The 16,015-nt window shown below is 45.5% G+C and overlaps 1 protein-coding gene across 2 annotated transcripts in view; it reads right to left on the minus strand.

Annotated features, from left to right (window-relative positions):
- ccser1 (coiled-coil serine-rich protein 1) overlaps window positions 1-16,015 on the minus strand; it is a 72,008-nt gene that overhangs the window by 30,163 nt on the left and 25,830 nt on the right. For both annotated transcript variants that reach the window (XM_060054679.1, XM_060054678.1), the window contains exons 7-8: window positions 6,068-6,242; window positions 1,780-1,857 (exon numbers count right to left, since the gene is read on the minus strand). In XM_060054679.1, coding sequence (XP_059910662.1) covers window positions 1,780-1,857; window positions 6,068-6,242 — 253 coding nt within the window. The remainder of the gene's footprint in view (window positions 1-1,779; window positions 1,858-6,067; window positions 6,243-16,015) is intronic.

Here is a 16,015-nt window from a genome sequence, read left to right on the forward strand (position 1 = left end):
CACACACACACACACACACACACACACACACACACACACACACACACACACACTCTCCTCCCTTCAGAGATTAATATATTTCAAATAGATTGCATAGATCTGTTGGACGAGGGTGACAAAGCGAGACTGTCAAGCCACAGACAGAAAGACTTTCTGCCACACCCTCTCTCTATCTATCTCTCTCCGTCTTAGTCTCTCTCCCACTCTCTCTCTTTTCTTTTTCATCTCCATTCTGCTTGATGTCAAGCTGCTTTATTAGGAGCCAGAGTGGGAAACGTAGCTCTCCATTGGGTTCCCAAGGACCAGACCAAGAGAAACTCAAGGATCAAACGTATAGATTTGTTTCTGGGTTTTTCTTTTTGTTTTTCCCAACCAGACAAAAGCTGTTGAAACAACTTTGACTCTGCAAGTGGGGACACTTTTTAGAACTCCAAATTACACAGCCCATGAAGGCACATAAACAGACTTCACCTGCCACTCAGTGAGTGTGTCTACATTAAAACTTATCATCTCTATTTAGTATCAGAACGGAGTCAAAGGCCCCTGTTTTGTAATCATGTGTAACCCAGATGTCTTTGACATTATGTGCGTGCGTGCGTGCGTGCGTGCGTGCGTGCGTGCGTGCGTGTGTAAAGCCACACGCACAAAATACCTCGCCACAGCACCAGCTAATCTTAAGCAAAAAGATTGCGTCTTACCTTTATTTATGTGGCAGTGGTCTCATCCCGTGGTGTAGCCTACCACATCCACTTAGTTAAACAAGTTATCGAAGTTATCTGAAAACTAGTAGGTACTTGTCCCCAGCGTCCCCAGTGAATCGACGCCTACAGGAAACCCTGTCGGAGAACCTCTCCGTAGCTCTACGTGCGCATGCGCATCCTATATTTAACCTTCCGTCGACGCGACGGCAAGGGCTGTGATTGGTCCCCTAACAAAATCATTTCCGGAATCACTTTTTTTTACTTCGAAGGCTCGAGGGGTCTCAGTCAGATTACGGATTATTGACACCTGCACGCGCGCACCGATCTCCCCCCCCCCCCAAAAGAAACTCTTCGGATCTGCACGAACCACACATTTCCCCAAAATGTATGATAAAACAGCGACTCGTGCCAAAAAGCGCGCCGTTTGGATGTCTGTAAACTAACTTTACAAGGAAGGTTTTATGTGTTAGTGCCCACACACCCACTTCTTGCTTCACACACACACACACACACACACACACACACACACTTGAAGTTCAAATAGCATAAGATATGCCTGACGGAGCCTGCAATACTCTGCATGTGTCAATCCTATCCACACATCTACAACCCAATTAACCACATCCATGTTATCTTGGATGTGGCAAAAACTGTTGAACCTCCCTTGCACGTATGCAGACAAAACTCTAAACCAGTGGTTCCCAACCTTTTTTGTGTTCTTTTTACCACCTTTTCTTTTGTGACCCCAACATTGTGTCCATCCTCTCCCCCCGACATTGTTTTAGCCCTATCAACATCTGCCTGTAATATCCATGTCCCAGTGAAAGTATAAGCATGGAACCATGCTGACGGATTAGTAGTTTGTCTGTTGGCCCAGACCAACCTTCTATGAAACCTTTCAAACCTTTTAAATGATGAAGCTTATTATCTTAATTTCAAGGATGTACCATGGAATACCAAAAGTTTATAGGTCAACAATCACCATGCATATCTGGCTACCTCAAGGTCAGGATACACTGATACACACCACCTTTCACGACCATCACAAAGATACAGGCCACTGCTTCCCACAGCTTACCTTCAGAGGGAGGGACTTCTCACTGCAAGGGCTGATGGGAAGAGACTGGAGACTGCTTGCGGGACTCGTCTCTGTGCTCTGAAAGAAAGAAAACCATGGACATTGATTGAACCGCATGAAATATAAGGAATTGGTTGTGAACGGTATTGGGCAGACACGCACGCATGCACACACCACCTGTTCCTCCCCCTCGCACGGAGCACACAGGACTGCACTGGAGCCTTCACACACACACACACACACACACACACACACACACACACACACACACACACACACACAGTCTCCATAGGTTTTAACCGTCTTGCGTCATGTGACCAGTTGCGTAATATCTGTGCTTCCTAAAGCACATCGGTCACACTTCAGCTGTTGAGTTTGACACAGGTGGGTAATGGGCAGGGAGCAAGGGCAAAAAAACAAGAGGCTCTTCGAGGACAAGTACGTGTGCCCACACACTCATGCACACACACACAATGCCAAATGTCATCTGTGCCAGATGGCAGAGGAGTCATAAAATGATGATGACAATCTCATCAGCCTAGGATGTGGTGATAAACAATAGGGTATAAGTACAGAAGGATGAAGAGGAAGATCCTGGAGTTAGAGTTGAAAGATATCTTCATAGACTGCATCAGGCTGATGCTCTGCCTTTTACTGCCCTCTCTCAGTCTCTCGCTAAGCCTCACCATATTTATATTACGAAAGAAAACCAGGAACCACAAAAGAAACCCCCAGGACACTTTTATCAATCAATGGTACTCTATGATACGGTCCGTGATGTGATATCATATTAAGTGCTGCCTAATCATCAACTACTGTAGAATATTCACCATTTACGTATAAGAGGAATGGAACACTTTAACAAGAGTGAAGCAACCTGATCAAAGATGCTAATTAACAACTTCATAATATTGATAATAATCCAGAAGATGAAAGAACAGTGCTCTTTCATTAATATTTTAAGTGGAGCCCCAGATGAGGGGAGATCCGGGATACTGAGCCATTAAACAGTGGAGGCATCGTCTGTCCCTGGCTGTCCCAGAAGCACAGCTCCCCATCACTGCGTAAGGTGTGCAGTGGCATGAGGTCCTTAATGTGTCACGAAAGATCTATGTGTTTATATGTGTGTGGGAACACACAAGAGCGCGCCCACAAACACACACACACACACACACATAGACACACACACACACCTGTATGCATACAAATACCATACACACAAACACCTGTACATGCACAAACACAAACACACACACAAACACACACACTCATTCACTCACACAAATCATCTTTAAGGTCAGCCCTGTCCAACAAGCCTTATCACACAAATGCCCCTACAATTAGATGGGGTTCAGTGAAAATGCATTTCAGTCAGGATTGGGCAAAAAACGACTTGGGAATGCTGGATTTAATGACTTGGTCTGCCTCGGAGCATGTTGTCTGAAGATGATGAACGACTAACAAAAGAAAACAGGGCTTGGGGTTGGATGCAGCTCCTGATCAGACGCACAAAGCAGTATAATCAGGAAATTAAACGCTTAAAACGATTTGAGAGTATATCCATTCCTGCCTTATTCGGTTGGCTTGTGGACTTTTTCATCTAAGAGGAACACTGAGATTCTATATGGCGACCGAACGCCAGTGGGCCGGCACAAAATACCGGGAGATGAGCCGACAGGAGAGAAGCGAAGAAGAGAAAAGAGGAGAAGAAGAAAAACATAAAATTATATATCAAGAAAAGAGTGCGCAAAAAAAAAAAATAGACCACTCGGATCAAACAGAAGCACGGCGAGGATCAGGCCCATGCGAAGGCGGATCGATATCGGCAGGGAAAGGTGATGAGATGCAACAGATAGGAGACGCGCTACATCCGCTCACGCTGACTCACCGGGGTCGATGGAAAAAGAGGCGGAGGAATTCGCAAGTTAATGAAAGCCCAGAGGCACGTCCAGAGCCCTGTTCGTGTACATGTCGAGACGCGGTGTCACCAGCCCCCTCTGGCCCTGATCCTTCTTCATCCTATCCTGGCTCCATATCCCTCCGTGCTCTGTCTTACGACTCTCACTTAGAATCTTTTATGGATGATTTTTTCTTCTCTATTCTTTTTTTTTTTTCATGTTCATTTCTCTCTGAAAAAAGTGAAAATGAAACTCAACAGAGGGTGTCCTGGACATCTCCCCAGGCCCGGAGGACAACTCAACCCACAACCCCGCTGGTGACGGTAAGCTTTGATCCAGAGTACAGAGACATACTAATGGCGGGGTGTTGGGGAAGGGCTGGCCACCCTTTCATATGTCCACGAGTGTTCGTGTGTGTGCGTCCACGAGTGTTCGTGTGTGTGCGTGCGTGCACGTGCAATTGCGTGCGCATTTGTGTGCAGGCGTATGCATCTGTGTGCGTTTGTGTGTGTGTGTGTGTGGGCCGTGCAAATACACATGCAAGCGCGGTAATGTGTATGCATGTATCTAAAATTGGGTGTATTCTGGAAGGCCCAGCCAGCCGTGAAGAGGACAGGAAAATGGAAGCCTGGCAGAACTAATGGCTTTTGCTTTCAGCTCAACTTGTTGAGTCCCTGTAAGGTTTTGTTATCACCGACACATCAACCAAGGCTCTTTATCGCAAAATGTCCAAACATTAAGGGGGATGGAAACGCATCACGGTATCGCAGCATTCAAAGTGTTTACGGCAGACGCCGCCTACAACGTCTCCATAAACAACTACATTCATTACATTTTACACCTTCGAGACGAACATTAAACACCTACATTTATTATATCCAACACCTACGCCGCGTACATTAACCGCCTTTGTTCATTCCACAAAACACCTTCAACACCTTTTACTGAGTACCTCAATTCATTTCATTAAACACCTACGATGTCATCCCTTTCTACCAGATGGGCTGTGTACTGGAAATACTTGTTGTCAGTACACATATGCTTTGATTATCAAATGCATGGGTCAAGGTATTTTTATTGTATAATCCCATTTGAATACCTCCAGCGCCTTGTAACATTATTCCCAGTCTGTGGTATCCGTGGCAGGGTGAAATTATTTTTGACATGCGAGAGCTATGTGAAATCAAGAACAATGAATGACATATGACCATCAGATATATTAACTGCAAATAGGTATTTAATCCTCTTATTGAACTGCATTGTAGGATTATCCTAATGGTGAGTTCAATCAGGCAAAAAACCCTGATACCAATTCTGCAATAATGAATGTAATAAAGTCCAGACAATCAAGAAACACTAAATCATAGGAAGTGATTCGCTGCTAATTATTTTCTGTTATAAAGAATGTGGGATGGGGAGAGGGAAATTGCATGTCCTAACATGGTGGCAATCAAAACGCTTCTCTGCCTTTAACAGTTAGGTTTAGTGCTGTTATTGCAACATGTGAGTGCCTCTCCAATTGGCCATTAAAACATCTATAAATGGCGTGATTATAATTTGAATGGTTACCCCCTATCCTCGGAAATGGCTTAATAGTTTCAAGTTACACTTTTGCATTACACATTTAAAGAGCAGAGAGAAACATTTGTGTTTGTGTGCGTGTGCTTGCATGCGTGTTTACTTCAAAAACGCTCATGTACTAGTCCAATTTGCGGGCTGTCTCTTATTTAAAGAGAGGAAACCAACAGAAATGTACTGAACTGACTTAAATCTCAAGGTTTACCTGCGTCCTTCACAAGAGGGAGGACAGCTTGTAACTGAGGCTATGTGTTGATGAGGGCAGGCCAGGAAACCCATGGGTTGAAGGATGCATTAGTTTTCTAAGCATCGCTAGTTCCTTCCGTTCGCAGATTTAAAATAGAATAGAAGAATAGAAAGTCGAGCCCCCTCGGGAGTCATGGTGGGTTGCCATCATTGTTCCTTTCGACAGCTTATTCTGACAGGGGACGCCACACCTGTCGAGGGCAGTTAGGATGAGGCGTCTTGCTCAGGGACACCTTGACCCTCAGCTAGGAGGAGCCGGGGATCGAACCAGCAACCTTCCGGTTACCAGCCAACCCTCTCTACCACCTGAGCTACTGCCGCCCCAAAAAAAATTAAACCCTTCATACTAAGGAACTTGTGTATATGTGTGTAAGAGAGTGAGTGAGTGTTTGTGTGTGCCTAAAGTTGGTAATGTGTGTGTGTGTCCATAGTTGTGTATAGATATATCTGTTTGTGTGTGTGTCCATAGCTCTGTGTGTGTGTGTGTGTGTGTGTGTGTGTGTGTGTGTGTGTGTGTGTGTGTGTGTGTGTGTGTGTGTGTGTGTGTGTGTGTGTGTGCGCCTCACCTCCTGTAGTGTGCGTCTCAGCCTCAGCAGCAGAGTCTTCACAGAAGTGCAGTCCTGCTGCATCAGCCTGAGCGGCAGGGCCTCCAGACCCGGTGGCAGGGGGTCTTCCTCCTTTCCCAAACCCAGCGCCGAGGTCCAGTCGGTGGGCAGCAGGCTGGTTGGACGGCTTGGCTGTCTGGAGGTCGGGTGAGGCAGGGTGGGGGAAAAAGGGAAGAATAGGAAGTGGATGTGAGGAGTAATAGGGTGGCCTATACCAGGTTCTGGTCTGTCTTTGACCTGCTGAATGTCGCAGTGATTGTCTTTGCTTGCCGCTGCAGAAAGAGACTGTTGATGATTCTGTAAATGTCAGATTGCAATAGTTTTTTGAACCACGCTGCTAGTTCTGAGGACAATGCCTAGCTCCAATCAATACACCAACAGAGTCAGAGACACAGCCCATTCATCTGTGACAAGGACGCACATATTCTGCTGTGTTATAATACTTTACTTTGCGCAATGCTGACTGGACTGACCATCATTTAGGGAATTTTTTGCCATTGGCTCAGAATAAAATGTTTAGAATATATATATATATATATATATATATATATATATATATATATATATAGATAGATATATGCAAAAATATGACAGTTTTGCATTGTATATGCATGCACTCTACGTTTAGTAAGCTAGTTGATTAAAGCGATAGTGTGGGCGTGTGCGTGTGTGTGCGTGTGCTAGCGTGAGTGAGAGAAAGCGATATCCAACAACCTTTTCCTTGATATCTATCGTAGAAGTGATGTAAAAATAGGGAGTGCCTAAGTTTTCTCAGCAAATGTTTAAGGCCAGATGTCCCATTTGACTTTCAGTGCAAAAGATGCATAAATGCTAATGTTTAAAAAAATAAGCACTATTTTTACATGCCAACCTCAACCTCCCAAAAATAGATCAGAAGTGAAACTGCAGTGTCCTGAATCTTTCATCAGTTCAGGCTGACACTGATGCCTGTTTGACTGCAGACAACATTAGTGAGTTGCTACTAAAATAAGCAGCCGCGACCGTGTGGGATTTCTTCAAGATGTTCAATGTCCAATAGCTACATGTCAAGCTGTCAATTTCTGCAAACATAGGTAGGCTGAGAAAAGCTCATGAATTATAACTTTTTCCCGGTCCATCCCAAAGCAATTTCCGTTGCCTCCCTCCCTTTGAGTTAGGCAAACGGACGGTCTTATTTGAATTTGACAAAGCAATATCCCAAACATTTAACGGAACCTCTACACAGGATGAGCCCGTCTCTCTCTGGCCCCTCGCTAATAATCCCATGTGGCTCCCTCCAAAGCATGCTGGGATGTCCCGCCTTCTATCTCGCCAATAACACACATTTGAACCCCCCCACCCACTCTCGCACGCTCCAGGCGTTCGAGGACGCCAGGAAACGAGGTTAATACGCAGCTTGACAAATAAAAAAGGGAAAAAGGATAGGCAAATATCACTTGAGCTCCAAAATGGCAAACTATTTGACGACGCCAGCTAGCCCTATGCAACTAGTCCCTCCTAGCTAAATATAGGGGCTTGATGTTTTAAAGGCGAGGCAATTCTGTATTGGGGTCCAGTCTCTGTGGAGCTGGCATCATCTCTTCGTGTTCCAGTGGGTTTCCTTCCTGCAGATTCTTCCTTCCTCCCAAAGACGTGCATATTACGCAACCTCAAGATCCTGAAGTGCCTCCAGTGTTAAAGGTAATGGAGCAATGAACTGGCATGAGATTCAGGAGGCATCTCCTTTTACCCATGGTTGTAGTCAGCTAGGTTGGAAAGTCACGCTGCCTCGCGTGGCTGGGAATCCCTTTACCGTCCTCCGTTAATAGCTTCCTCGTCGCCGTTGTTTTGATTCAGAACTTTTCTTTGTAATATTTGGCAGGTCGTTTCACTGAATGGATGTAATTATGTTTTGCCAACTTTCTGCGTGACTATTTGACTCTGGAGCCAATGAGGCTTCAAATAATCAGGGCTGATGAATAATGCATTGTGTGGTCCTTCCTGACACGCCATTAGTAAATGGGAGACGAAGGGTCACTGCCCATTGCTCTGGGTCATTCTGCCTCAGACATCGATGGGTATGAACAGTGGTCGACAATAACTTGCTCTGGATGGATGGAATGGTTTGGGTAGATGGCAGGGATGAAGGAAAATTTAAAAGAAGAATGGAAGGAAATGAGGACAAATTGGAGGAAGGAGGGAAGGAAGGAGGGAAGGAGGGAAGGAAGGAAGGAAGGAAGGAAGGAAGGAAGGAAGGAAGGAAGGTAAGAATGGATAGATGATAGATGGTCGATGAATGGACAAACGGATGGACGGATGGATGGGTGGATGGAAGAAGTAATAAATGGATGGGTGAAGCTATGAATGACAGATGGATGGTAGAATGGATGAAATGACTACTTGAAGGATGACTAGAAGAATGAGCAAATGGAAGAAGTTGTCTATGTACACTCACACACTCGAGCCCCGGCAACAACAGAGCTGGCAGAGAATAAAACCATCGTCGTTACTATCCTAGACTATACACTGTATACACTGACTATACACTTTTCCCCTCTCTTTTATCTAATCAAGACTTTTCTCAGTGGCCCTTCTCAGGAGTCACAATGGCTGTTTTCTTCTTGCGCCTGCAATGCTGATGACACCTAGCAGAGCAGTAGAGCATCTGCCCTGCACATCCTCATCCAGATGGCCCAGCATTAACAGGAACACAGTGGGCTTCCGAAGCCCGGTGACTGTGGTACCACTGGTTAACAAGCCCTTTACATTCGCTCTTCTCTTCCCCTTTCTTGTCACTCTTTCCCTCTTTCTGCCTGGCGCTCCTCCCATCCGGTGCTTCACACGGCCTACTGGCTGGGGGTCCTGCATGACCACCCATGTCTCTGCCCTGTCGTGTCCAAGCAGAGGGCCTCTTCCTTCAGCCCGGCATGTTTGCGGTGGTGGCAGGATTCTGCTCAGCTGTTTCCTCCATAGGTAGGCCGTCGGCTGGCTGTCATGGAGGCAAGGTGACCTGGGCTTGCAGATGTCTAGCCGGGCTGAGGAGGCCCCTGTAAACACTTCTTCTCCTCACTCTAACACATTCTGTCAGCGTTGTTCAAGGTCAGCGTGACTTTGGTTTGTTCCTTTCCTGTGATCTGTACTTTAAGGCTTCAATATAAAAAATATTTTAAAATAGAAAATTGCACCCGGGGTGATTTCTAAGCAAGCTGCTTAAAAAAGAAGGTGGAAAAACCAAGGTGATCCAGTAAGTACTAGGGCCCGACCGATATTGATTTTTGAGTGCCGATGCCGATTATTTTCAGAGAAAAATTACGATTACAATTTAATCGGCCGAAAAAAAAAAAAAAAAAAAAGGCTATAAAATGTATTTTTTGATACCTTAAATATACTTTAAACACTTTTGACGAATATGTGAATTGAATGCAGAACCTTTGAGTGTTTTAGAATACATTTACAGTCAAAAATGAGTGTAACGTAAAATGTAAAATAAATAACTAACTCCCAATGTGCTGCGCTCGTGAGCAGTGACTAACACGTGCGTGCTGAGCAGTATGGTCTCACCGTTAGAGTCTACAGTATAACAAATTAACATGGCCTGGGACCTAAAGAAAAACAGGCACAACATGCTCAAACAACGCGTCTTGTGTACATTGGTGAGGTGAGCGCGCAGCTGCCTGAGCGAGCGAGCTTTCATGTTGTACGTTAAAATTCAATCTCCTCTTTTTTACTCCAGCTAAAGTTGTTAGTAAGCAAGGCGAGTAGGAGCGCAATCTGCAGGATACTAAGCGCAATAACATAACAAAAAAATAAAAAATAAATTAATAAATAATAATAATAATAATCGGTTGTAATCGGCGTCTTTTTGGCAGATGTCGATTATTTTCAAAAAGGCTATAATCGGCCGATTAAATCGGCAGGCCGATGAATCGGTCGGGCCCTAGTAAGTACTACATTTAAATAACACAGCCCTTTCTACACTGTACTTATCAACAGGTGTCTATTTTTGACCTCAAAATGCCCCCATTAGGACGTATATATTTGAATTTACTACAATCAGCCACAAATCACAAATCAAAAAGAGATTCTAGAGGGCAGGCGAGCTGATAAGCATGCGCCTTTTTTTTCTCCCAATTTTGCCTCAGTTTCTCCAGTCAATTGTGACTCGCTGACAAAAGAAAAGGAGGGTAAATCGAAACAGGCGTATGATTCAGAAACATCGTAAAAGTCATTCTTCATTATACCTATCAAGCTGGAGCCACATAGTACTATACTGCAGATGGTGATGGCTTGTGGAACCCATCATCAAGCTCTCTGGTTGAAATGGATCAACAGGGGATCATTTGAACGCTCAATAGCATCAGCATGTTTCCTCACTGTTCACTTCACTGTTAAGGTCTTAATGACCACATGCAATGGCTGGCAGATTTTGTACATTTCGTTTGAGAAATGACCCTTTCCCACCAAAAACACTGCCTAGGGCCTGAAATGAAAGCTGCCCACACAAAATATAAAATATAAAAAAATGAACTCCTTCTCATCAATACATTGATCAGATGCCTGGGATACACACAGCTGTGTAAAATGCCATTCCTATTGTCTACCAGCTCTGTGATATCACAACCGAATTGCACACAGGGGAGTGCATGGGCTGGCTTTCTTTATGACATTTACAAAGGTGACGCTAAATACCACTGCACTGTATGAAAAGTACACAAACAACTGAGAAAGAATCAGAGACCACAGTCTGCAGATCAACAACAACCACAAGAGAGAAGAGCGATAGCAGGAGGAAACTGTGGTGACACTCAATGACCTGCTTGGATCCAGCCATTACTCACATGACATACATATTCTACGTATATCATGTAAACATAAACATACTAAACCCCATTAAACTGTCCCTTTTCCCTCATGGCTCTCCGATCGTTTTGTTCAACGTCTACCCTTTGCTCTTCTTTCTCCAACATTCTTTGTCCCATCTCTGGATGGTTGCGGCTCCCATTCCCCGCCCAGGCCCTCTCCTCTTGACCACCCCATCCGTGCCCTTTCCTTCACAGCCGTCGCAGAGTATAATTTACCTTGCCATCTGTTCTCATCTTCCCCCACCCCTGCGATCCGGATGCGTTCTCCCATAAACTTTCTAAATTTATAACCCAATGTATCTAATGCCTGCATCGAAAACAAACGTGTAATCAAAGCTTCGGATCCTCCCCGGGGAGTCGGCTAAAAGCACATCGGACAACTGTCAAAGTCGCCCGCTGGTTCTGTTTCTAATTTGTTGTAGGCGGTTCATCTCTGCATCTTTATAGATGGCTGATTTGTTTTTTCGTTATCCTCCGACCAGCGTAGCGAGGTGTCCTCCGTTTTTCCCACTGGTTTGATTCATTATAAAAGACAAAAAAGATGATGGCAACCCTATCTTTCCTGGTATCACCAACAACCCATGATCAATCACCCCTCTTCCCTGCTGACTTTATAGGAGTCAAGCAGTTGAGCTTATCCCGGCAAAACACACACACACACACACACACACAACACATAAATATGTTTGCGTGTCAGCGTTTCATCACCGATCGGTTTCCAGTTTTGGGAGCGTGTTGCACAACACACAAGCAGCCGGTCTAATCCCAGCTTGTAAGGGAGATGCATGCTCCTAACGTGGGTTCCGTGGAGTCGTCCAAGAGGTTGACTCAGTGTACAGCACACTGCAGTCTCTGAGGGCCCCGTTAGCAGGGGAGAGGGAGGCCGAGGACGAATAGAAAAGGCGTGGTTGGACTGGCAGGCTCCCACGTGTGAGGTGACCTCGCCATGAGAACGTCAACCGCTGGGCTCGAGAAGAGTGTGTTCAAATGTGTCACGGCCCTTACCACTGTAATGGCGTTCTTGTCCTATTAACTTTCCGAATGATCAAATGCTAACGATATGCAGAGTAATTCATCCCAACGTAATTTCACTCACAGCAAGATGATTAACAGGCTACCGACAAATGCAGCCCTATGAATTAGATAATTTCTACGGAAATCCCAAAAATCCCTACGTGAGAAGTTTAACATTTCACGATAAAATAGAGAGATGTTAACATAAGCATCTGGACTTATACTATCCATTGCACTCCTGGCAACCCAGAGGTGATTAAGAGATTCAACCTAATGCCAGATTGTATGTGTGCGTGTGCGTGTGCGTGCTAGTTTAATATACCCCAATATTTGAGTACAGAGAAAGAAGATATAAACGATGTAACTTAAGTATACTTAAATAGTAATACGTTGGAGCATATGGTCCGGGGATTTACCCGCCACACATCCACGTAAACAAGGACACCCGTATACATTATTCTGCCGCACCCACCAAGGTGCACCTGAATCTGCAGAATGTGTGGGTGAGAACAAGTCTATTGAGAAATGATGGATGCTATTCAGGCAGGGAGGCTGTTGCTGTACCCTGGGTCATCTGTCTTATCACTGTCAGGAGCTGATAGCACTCACCATGCCTCCCTCACCCACTCTCCACACACACACACACACACACACACACACACACACACACACACACACACACACACACACACACACACACACACACACACACACACACACACACACACACACACACACACACACACACACACACGTGTCGCATTTTGCAGTGTCATATATATATAAATATATATAATAAACTATGGAGCATGGTGGTGGAGTGTTGGTTCTGTAAGACATAGTGAAGGTTTCCTTCTTGTAAATCATGCTATGTCACGTTGCACCATCTAGTGGTGACGCCCAGTACAGCAGGGATGTATTTATTATAATGACTAATGGCCGTATATTATGACAATGGAGTTTGTTTTGTTCTTCTGGCATATTTTGGATAAACATTTCAGAATCACATTACAAAAACAAAAGTGTCCTTGGTTTAAATGAAGCTAAATCCCAAATTAAAATCATGAGGCTTGAGATACGTTCCCCTTTTTTTTGAAGCATTTATATCCATTTACCTTAACATTCTCCCTCATTTAATTAAGTTTTCTCCATCTCACCTTCTCGCGTCAAATCTACTTTTCTTTCAGTCTTCTCCTCTGCTTAGCTCATTCCTCTCTTCTGCCATTGTGCATTTACGTCCTTTCAGTTCGTGGATTCCCATCCCTTCCACTTTGTCGTGTATACCATTCGTCTCTTTTCCTTATTCCCAGAGTTCTTCTTTTCAGTTAGCCCCCTGGGCGAAATGACTTGTGTCCCTTGGTATTAATGTACATTCATCGCTCTCTCTCTTTTCCGATCTGTCTATATATAAAAGCATAACAGTCCCTCCCTTCCTCCACTCTGTCATCGAACACCCACAACTCACAGCTCGGCCATTACCTTCACCTTCTCTTCCTCATTCCAATGTTCACCCCTCTAACCCCGGTCCCAGCTCCTACCCGCGGCCCCCAACCACACATCCCCCCTTGCGAGCCATTTATCAACAGCATCATAAAAAGTGACCCGTTCCTCCAACCTGAAAAAAGAAGCCAATTATCTGCCTTTTTATGACTTTCATTATTTTACCAGAGAATATTATTCTTCGGCCGGAGGTTCAGGGTTCTGGCACCAGACACTCCACACTTAGCTTTTATATAATGCTTCCTATTTGGTTGGTGCGCACAATGACAAATAATTACTTAGAGTCAAATAGATGATGTGTACCCGAGGTGCATTACATGGCACAGCAGTCAAGACGAATAGTCAACCTGCACTGTGAATTGTCAACCTGCGCTGTGAACACTGCATTTTCTCCACAATGATAACAACAGCAAAGTCTGCATTGACAGAGTGAAGTTAGAGAGAAATTATGCAAAAAGAGCTGCCCCCTTTTTACCAATTACATTTAACAGACAGCAGTGACCACAACTGATACGAGGATAATCAAATGAATGAATGTGTGTGGACTTTCAATGTGTGTTTGTGTGTGTGCCTGTGCAGGCATTCGTGCACAGATAAGTGTACGTGAATTAAGATCTTGCACGTGTGTGTGTGTGTGTGTGTGTGTGTGTGTGTGTGTGTGTGTGTGTGTGTGTGTGTGTGTGTGTGTGTGTGTGTGTGTGTGTGTGTGTGTGTGTGTGTGTGTGCACACAGGCATATATGTGTGAGCGTGTAAACACTGGCATGCATCCAGGTGCACTCCCAATGTACCTCCAAAGCAGTGCATGACTGTGGGCAAACGGGAGGCAAAGGCCCGCGTGCCACAAGGCTGTATATTGGAGCATGATGGTCCTCGTCCGTCCGTCCCTCCCTCTCGGGGCCTGACAGACGGGGTGCGCTCCTCTCGCATTCACTACCTGGGGCTGTCACTGTTTAATGCCACTGTTTTGCAGCAATATAAAGTGGAGCCGTGACTAAAGAATGCTCTGTGCAAGTCAAGCTAACGTTGATTATAACGCAGAGTTGAAGAGTGAATTATAACGGCAAACTCAACTAAGAAACAGAATAAAGAACTAATGAGCAAGGGTGATGCGGTACGTTTCCGAGCCCCGCCGACTCCCTTCCCTACCTGCTTGCTTGCAGGCTTCTGGGATCTGTAATGGTATCCCCTGTTGCACAGATAATCACAGATCACAGTCTCTGTGTCACACCATGGCGTGTGGACTAACCAAAGGGGACCCCTTACTAATATTGTCTTACTCTAACCTCCCTCCGCCCCTCCTCTTCGATCGACAGCGGCATCGACTCACTGAGAATTCCTCAAAGCGCATTCCCAATGGATGCTGGCCCCACTAAAGCTCATTCCCAATGGATGCTGGCCCACTAAAGCTCATTCCCAATGGATGCTGGCCCACTAAAGCTCATTCCCAATGGATGCTGGCCCACTAAAGCTCATTCCCAATGGATGCTGGCCCACTAAAGCTCATTCCCAATGGATGCTGGCCCACTAAAGCTCATTCCCAATGGATGCTGGCCCACTAAAGCGCATTCCCAATGGATGCTGGCCCACTAAAGCTCATTCCCAATGGATGCTGGCCCCACTAAAGCTCATTCCCAATGGATGCTGGCCCACTAAAGCTCATTCCCAATGGATGCTGGCCCACTAAAGCTCATTCCCAATGGATGCTGGCCCACTAAAGCTCATTCCCAATGGATGCTGGCCCACTAAAGCTCATTCCCAATGGATGCTGGCCCACTAAAGCTCATTCCCAATGGATGCTGGTCCACTAAAGCTCATTCCCAATGGATGCTGGCCCACTAAAGCTCATTCCCAATGGATGCTGGCCCACTAAAGCTCATTCCCAATGGATGCTGGCCCACTAAAGCTCATTCCCAATGGATGCTGGCCCACTAAAGCTCATTCCCAATGGATGCTGGCCCACTAAAGCTCATTCCCAATGGATGCTGGCCCACTAAAGCTCATTCCCAATGGATGCTGGCCCACTAAAGCGCATTCCCAATGGATGCTGGCCCACTAAAGCTCATTCCCAATGGATGCTGGCCCACTAAAGCGCATTCCCAATGGATGCTGGCCCACTAAAGCTCATTCCCAATGGATGCTGGCCCACTAAAGCGCATTCCCAATGGATGCTGGCCCACTAAAGCTCATTCCCAATGGATGCTGGCCCACTAAAGCGCATTCCCAATGGATGCTGGCCCACTAAAGCTCATTCCCAATGGATGCTGGCCCACTAAAGCTCATTCCCAATGGATGCTGGCCCACTAAAGCTCATTCCCAATGGATGCTGGCCCACTAAAGCTCATTCCCAATGGATGCTGGCCCACTAAAGCTCATTCCCAATGGATGCTGGCCCACTAAAGCTCATTCCCAATGGATGCTGGCCCACTAAAGCTCATTCCCAATGGATGCTGGCCCACTAAAGCTCATTCCCAATGGATGCTGGCCCACTAAAGCGCATTCCCAATGGATGCTGGCCCACTAAAGCTCATTCCCAATGGATGCTGGCCCACTAAA

This window comes from Gadus macrocephalus, chromosome 6, assembly GCF_031168955.1.
Source record: "Gadus macrocephalus chromosome 6, ASM3116895v1".
In the NCBI taxonomy this organism is placed as follows: Eukaryota; Metazoa; Chordata; class Actinopteri; order Gadiformes; family Gadidae; genus Gadus; species Gadus macrocephalus.